General features: G+C 54.7%; 3 protein-coding genes across 3 annotated transcripts in view; 1 reads left to right on the top strand and 2 right to left on the bottom strand.

Moving 5' to 3' along the window:
* CHGG_03453 (uncharacterized protein) overlaps positions 1-844 on the bottom strand; it is a gene marked incomplete at both ends in the record, with an annotated part of 1,070 nt that extends 226 nt beyond the window's left edge. Inside the window, one exon of the mRNA XM_001229968.1 lies at positions 11-844. Within this exon, the coding sequence (XP_001229969.1) occupies positions 11-844 (834 nt within the window). The remainder of the gene's footprint in view (positions 1-10) is intronic.
* Positions 845-1,907: 1,063 nt separating this feature from the next.
* On the bottom strand, positions 1,908-3,310 carry CHGG_03452 (uncharacterized protein; the record flags this gene model as incomplete). Its single annotated transcript, XM_001229967.1, has 2 exons — positions 1,908-3,095; positions 3,299-3,310. The coding sequence occupies 2 exons, from the start codon at positions 3,308-3,310 to the stop codon at positions 1,908-1,910; spliced, it is 1,200 nt and encodes a 399-aa protein (XP_001229968.1).
* A 346-nt stretch (positions 3,311-3,656) lies between these two features.
* CHGG_03451 (uncharacterized protein) lies at positions 3,657-4,370 on the top strand (the record flags this gene model as incomplete). The annotated part of the gene is made up of 2 exons (XM_001229966.1): positions 3,657-3,692; positions 4,074-4,370. 2 exons carry the CDS (start codon positions 3,657-3,659, stop codon positions 4,368-4,370), a joined length of 333 nt encoding a protein of 110 aa, XP_001229967.1.
* Positions 4,371-7,080: the final 2,710 nt, after the last annotated feature.

Genomic DNA, 7,080 nt, shown 5'->3' with positions numbered 1-7,080 from the left:
CTTTTTTGACAGTTTCGAGCTCCCTCTCGAGCTGGGTGAGTAACTGCGAGTGCTCGGCTTTGAGGAGCTCGAGGTCCTCTTGCTGGCTCGAGACGAGGGTTTCGCTCTGGGATTGGAGCTCCATGACCCGTTCCTGCGTGGCGGCGAGCTCGGCCTCGGTGCGTTTCCGAAATGCCGAGTACTCCGAGTCGAGCTTTGCGAGGCGCTGCTGCTCCTGAAGCAGGCGGCGGTTCTCGTCTTGTAGAGTGGACAGTTCCTTTTGAGTCGCCGCCCGCTCTATCTCTTTGCGCAGTTTGGCCGCCGAATTCTCCACAACCAGAGACTCCAGACGGCGTTCCTTCTCGCGGAGCTCGGTGTTCTCGAGCCGAAGAGTGGCAAGCTGTTCCTGCACGGCGGCCAACTCTTGTTCAGGGGTTTTAACGGGCGCTGTGTTCCTTGCAGTGAAGCCAGGAGGGGCGTCGGCGTGTTGCTGCTGAGCGCCATTGGTTGTCGACTGCGAGCTCTGGGTACTGATATTTGCAACCCCGAAGCCAGCAGCTTGCGACGCCAACGTCGCCTGCCAGTTGGTGGCCTGCCAACTCCTTGTGTTGAACGTAGGGACTGGGGCTTTGACAGGAGCAGGCGTTGGCCGAACCGGTGCTGGAGCCCAAGCGTATGCGGCCTTCGCCCGTTCAATGATCGGTACCCATTCACGTACCGCTCTCTCCATTTGGGACCGGTTCATGTGATGGTCTCTGCACAAGCAAACCTTCGCAAGATCTAGGAGTTCCTCGGTCGTGACGCTCGATGGAGGCTTCGCGGCCATGTCCTGAAGATAGACGCCGGCTTGTCTAACGTCGGCCATCTCCTCGCTTCTGCCCCCTTTTGTCCACCCGCACCGTGGACCGGTCCCGTGATTTTTGCCAGAGCACTGCAATCCAGTTGTCCCATACCTGGAACTCCCTCTTATACTCAGAAGCTTTTCGGGATCCCACAAAGCCGCCATAATCGAATTGCCGTGGTTGAATCTTGCCTCGTGAGAAGTATCAAGTAAGGCCCTGCAGGGATGCGAGCAGAATACCTAGTAATGAGACATGAGGAGATGGAGCGAGGCCCACCGTCTCAGCTTGCGTCCACGCGGGGTTTATACACGCACTACGTTATCTTGGGGATCTGAGAACTAACCATGTTTGAACCATGCAATGCCACGCAGTTCCACGCGCCAATATTTCAGCCTGCATGCCTGCTCTTCAGCTTTCCCTTTTTGAGAGCCGGGTATTGGGCACTTCCGTCCTGGCACCCAGTCAAGCTCGCCAAAAAACGCCACATCTGCACTGGGATGAGTGATGGGGGGAAGGCTCTCGCTTTCTGCTGCAATGGTGCGGCACATTCCAAGGCTTTCCTCGCGGCTATTGAGGAATCCAAGGCTTTTTTTGCTCCTCGCATCAGCCCCGCCATGACGAACGGGTACACATCGTCGGTGGCCCTTATCAGCCCCGACAGTATACAGGCCAGGGTCAGTTTGAAGCCCGCTGACATTCAGTTTTCTTTGGACTGAACGGTGCAACCCCCAAGGCACTAAATACACTCACCTCTGTGGATGCAGACTGACTAAGCCTGAGCCAAAAAAGCCGCCCTCAATCGATAGTTCAACAGATGGCGCTGGCACAGAGCAAAAGAGGGAAGGGAGAGGACGCTAAGCATAGTTTGAGTCCGCTTGAAGACGATTAACGGTTGGATACAGCGGGCCATAAAGCCCAGTTCGTGTTATATAGTTACCCCTGAAAGAATCTATGTACAATGTGGCACATTGAATGTGCCACGGAGAACCCATCTCATAGACACTACAAACACTCGAACTTTTGTTCTGTCTACATAACCACTCTAATCCAGCTCTTCACCCGCCAGTTTGATCCAGTCGCCACCCCCTAGAGCTGAACAGTCGAGTCAATATCGCCCCAGCGAATGTTGGACAGCACCACCTGCGAATCGGGGTGGTTCGCCAGGATGTTGGCCGGGTCGCCCTCCGTCTCGTTGCACGGGCCGTTGTCGCCGCTATCCAGCCAGTTCATGAAGCCCGAGGCATCGTTCCAGATGCTCATGGCCAGGACCATGCCGCGGCCCAGCGCCTCGCCCATACCGACCAGGCCGCCGTACGCGTCGGACGACGAGCAGCCCTCGACGGTGATGCTGTCGCCGCCGGACACGGCGCTGGCGACCTTCTGGCCGTTCTGCACGTAGGAGCGCACGATCTGGCTGAGCTTGCCCGAGCTGGTGCCGTCGTCAGTGATGAACTGCGTCACCATGGTGAAGGGCTTGGACGTGTCGAGCGTGCCCCCGGGCGCCCAGTAGTTCTTGTTGCCGCGCGCGTACGAGTTGAAGCCGCACCCGCCCTTGTCGCAGTTGTCGCCGATGCAGGGGTGCGGAGTGAAGGCTTCAGCCTTGGAGTTGGCCTCCAGGATGTCCATCTCGTTGCAGCACGAGCCCTGGTGGGAGGTATTGAGCGTGCCGTTGTTCCAGGTCTGGACGGGGCACTGTGCGTCGCAGTAGCCCGAGCCGTACTTGGCGCCGCCGGTGTTGTGCTCGTTCCGCCCGCCGGTCTTGTCCATCTCGGAGAAGTAGAGCGCTGCGTTCTCGCCGCAGGGGAGCGTGGAGACGTCGACGTCGAAGCTCAGTTCCTGGTTGAGGAGCTTGAACATGACGTAGTCGCCGTCGGCGCCGAGGAGGTAGGCGCGGGGGGAAACGCTGTTGGTCTTGCCCTCGCTGTCCTTGACGAATTGCCTCAGCGTGAGGGAGCTGCCGGACGTCTCGATGCCGCTGCTGGTGTAGTCGGTGCCTTCCACGACGCAGTTCTCGGCGCAGGTGGCTGCATCCGGGCACAGGGTCGAGTCGATGCCCGAGGACGTAGTGCACGAGGTGGTGTTGTCCGAGGTGTGGAACCAGCGGTAGTTCCAGTCGAGCACCACCGAGGTGTCTTGCTCGACGCAGCCGCCGCTCTTCGTGCACTGCCAGGTGGGCAGCTTGGGATGGACTTCAGGCGTCACCGAACCGGGCTGCTGTCCATTCACCAATGGCAGGGTTGCCAGCGCCGTGGCGACCAGCCCTTGCAATGTTCTCTGGCCCATGGTTGATCTCAGCTGGGTCTTTGTTGTTCGGAAGGGGTGTGATGGTGAATGAGAAGTAGAGGCGCTACGGCTGAATTTCAAGAAGAGAGAACCGCCTTCATCAGCATCTTATTTATCCTCTGTTAGGTACCTATCATTTCTCCCTCACTCGCGCGCGCGTTGACCACCAGCCGACCGAGGCTATCCCAGCTCACACTGCCGATCATCTTGATTCTCGGGCCGTTCGTCCTGCAATGATACCTCCCCGCTGCCCAGCCTAAACCGACTTGGCATCTCGGAAGAACTCCTTGGCAACCGTTCCCGGTAACTCCGGGCGAAGAGCGGGAGGTGGGCCCCGGAGAGCCAAGTTTATAGGCCCGGCGCCTCATTATTTCACCGACGGCATAGTGAAACTGGGGCGGTAAAGTTGGCCGTGGAGCAAGCAATGCCGGCCAACTGCTAATCCTGCTACTTAAGGCATACCAGGGTAAATTCACGCTGATTCCCTGGGATCATTCCCCCGTTTCGGAACGTACGCGGCCCCGTCCACGGTTCTCGTTGGAGCGGCTGAGCATGCGCTTCATATTAATGGGCCGTGGTACCCAGGCGGTTCGTGGAGATGGTTATGGCTGGTGGAAAGATTCAGGGGTCTTTCCCCGGTTTCTTGATGCTGACCCAACCGCTGCGGCTCCGTTTCGGAAACCTCCCCCGCTGCCCATGCTACAGATCACGGAAAGATCGGCATTGAGCTTGTAATTAGGTGCTCCTTGGGAACCTTGAATGCAAGTTTTTCTTTTGGCTTTTCTTTCAGTCATTCCACCTCACAAGAAAGGCAACCCCGGATGCCTCTTCGCTTTGGATATCCGCGACTCCTGAACTTTAAACGAAGGACCCACGTTCCGGGCATTAAACCCGCCGAACCCTTAAACAGGGCGTAATCTAGGATTTCCTGCGTCATAATTGACTCGTTTCAATACTACTCCCCTTCAGCTGGTCAAGGGCTGCCCGGAGTCTCTGGGCTCCAAGAGCGGTCTGGTTTATACTTGTAGCGCTCCATACCTGTTACGCTCGACGTTTAGTAAAGATTCTCCGAGCTACTGGCACTTGCTCGGTTGGCAGGATTACGGCCGTGGACTGGACCGGCACCTACTCGATGATATCGGTGATTTTTCAAAGCATAGGTGCGGCGATTGCATTGGAATATCTCCAAGTCGGTGTAGGCAAGGCCCCTACCACGTGGCGTCGGCGAGCGCAGCCTTCGCCGGGTGCACATTACAGTATGAGTAGGTGTCACCTGGGTACCCGGGTAGTTAATGGAAACTCCAGCCGATTATGAGAAGCACTCACAGCCTTGGGGAGGGGATGAAGGTCGAGTTTCGTGCTAAAACCCGAGGTCGGGTTCAAAGGCGATATAAAAAGGGGGCAAGGGTATCAAGATCTTGAACGGGTGAGAAGACACAGTGGACAAACTGCTGACTCGTCGTCTCAAAATCACCTCTCTAACTCAGTAGCCATAGATAGATTTAGAAGGTTCTGCACCAACATCTGATATCTCAAATGCAATTCGGGCGACCGTCTCCCTCTATTCAGGGGAAGAACCGCATGCTTATGCGCTCAGCTAGGTCCAAATTGGGTTCCGCAGCAGCGCAGAGAAAATAATGATTCTGTTGTCTTGCTTGCCTGCCTGGGTACCACTTGAACAGGGAAAATCAACGTACTCACGGGTCGTTATATACAGTGGCGCCAACGCAAAAACGGAAAAACCAACAGCCCCCTACCCCTGAGCAGGCCAAGAACGATCAACTCCTCCTGTACTTCACAACTGCGTATGCCCCAGCTCAATATCAAGTCTCGGCTGCACTAAGCTTCTTATGGTAATCTTGAGAGTTGAGATTGGTCAATGGCAGAGCCAACCGCAAAATCGCCACTTAGGGTTTCCTCCTCGCTCAATGCATCCGTGGGTATTATTTATCCCCGGTTGCAATTATTGGCTCGCCCGGTCAGGGTATGGTCCAAAACTTTATCCCAAGGCGCCAGATCTACGCTGCTGTTTACACAAATTTGGCCTACACTTAAATCGGTCAGCACGTTGGCTACATGTAGGTAGTCTGTGACAACTGCCTAAACCACCCTGAAATACTTTGAAGTCCCATCAATCGATTCTTGCTTTTATGATTTTCTTTCCTGGCTTCTTGTCATTATTATCTCGATAATTGCTGGCGGAACAGTAGCAAGCCCTAACGACGTTGATATAATCACCAGTACTTTTTATGTAGGTAGTATTACTTCTTATCAGTCATATCAAACTTGTATTTTATTTTTTATTCGCATTTCACAGCGTGTCCCTCCGTCGAAAGTGCTTGCCATTCATCAGCCCCCTTCTCCCATTTCGGTACCAACCTTCACCATCAACACCGTACCTAGCAAAAAGCAGCTCCCTTCCCCATTCGAGGCCGTTACGGCCATTGTTGATTTCTTGAATCAACCATCCCCTTGAAGGGATGAGTTTCGCCATTTTTCAGTGCTCGTGTACACGACGCCAAGAGCGGGAAGCATTTTCCGAGCATCCATGGGAGCCCACTAACCTTCGTAGATTGGGGAAGCTCAAACGTAATAGTGGTGGGTAGCACAGGTTTGTCCGAGGGCTCCGACAGAGTACTAGTCGTTCTCGGAAATGGGATAGTTGAGTCAAATTTTCAGATTTGACTTAGAGATTGGTCATTGGTATCCATCTTCTCTCGTCCCATGCCCCATGGAGCTTGGCATACGTTATTTCTCTCTGCCACGTTCCAACCACACTCTTTCTCGCCAAAATGTCTAGGGAGGTAGGTACCTAGTTGCTGTGAAGTGCTTTAATCCAAACCACTGACCGGTGTGCCCACATCCGACCAACTCCAACCTACTTTGGGCTGTTGGGTATGCCGTGTAATGCGAGCAAAGAGAAGCGAGCCAAAGCATGGCGAATGCAATTGGGGACTTGAAACCCCCACATTCGACTCGATAATTTGAACTTCTCGGCAATAACCAGACCCCCAACCGCTCCAACTTCAGTTCCGTCTTGAACCTCTCAAAACAAGGCTTCAATATCCACTTTTAGCGCCTTGACTAATCCCATCACAATGCCGAGAATGCCCGCTGGGGAAAAAGTCAACAAGCAAAAGGAACAATCAGATAAGCCTATCTCGGCGTAACCTCACACATGCGCGCCGAGAGAAACCAAGGGGCATGTGGGCCATTCGTATCAGCAACGTACAAGGTCTTGCCTCATCCAGTGCAACACCAGGCTGCCAGGGCCTATTGGGATTCGGGAGGGGCACATGCCGTTGTCGGCAACCAACGCTGCCACAGCTCAACAGGTACCCCCAAAATGAAGTCATCCGACATGACCCTTCCCCGCCAACCTGCTAGTCCACCCAAAAATTTTCACCACTTTTAAGAGAGTTCAAGTTCTCCAGCCTTTATATAAACCCCCTCGTTTTTGGCCAAGTGTGATTTTTCATGCTTTATTTTTTGAAGCTGAAATAATTATCATACAATAATTTCAACAACCTCGCGCTGCTGTTTGTAGACCAGCACCAAGATACCTACCCCACCTACACCAGACGCTCACTGCCCGCATCATGCCCTTCCGCGTCCGCCTCCCTCACCCCAAATGGCCATCACGATGGCCCGTCCCTCGATACCTCTCTGCCATTCCCCTCCCCGCTGCCCAACTTATTGGCCTACTCATCCTCGTTAACGGGATCGTCTGGGTCGCCGCCGGCATCTTGTTGCGTATGACATCCCCAACCCCCTCACCAACCCCTCAACCACATACCCAGAATCAGTCCCCAGACACCTACCTAAGTAACTAACACCACCACAGATTACAACCCCAAGCTCATCTCCCCCGCCGTCCTCTCCTAGTACGTGCTCCCTCCCCCGTTTCCCTGCCCTCCCTAAAGCACTCTCCCCCTCCAACCCCCCTCCCTACTCGCCTCCCCTCCCCTCCCCCCCC

This window comes from Chaetomium globosum, genomic scaffold, assembly GCF_000143365.1.
Source record: "Chaetomium globosum CBS 148.51 scaffold_2 genomic scaffold, whole genome shotgun sequence".
In the NCBI taxonomy this organism is placed as follows: domain Eukaryota; kingdom Fungi; phylum Ascomycota; class Sordariomycetes; order Sordariales; family Chaetomiaceae; genus Chaetomium; species Chaetomium globosum.
This window is presented reverse-complemented; position numbering and strand designations above follow the sequence as displayed.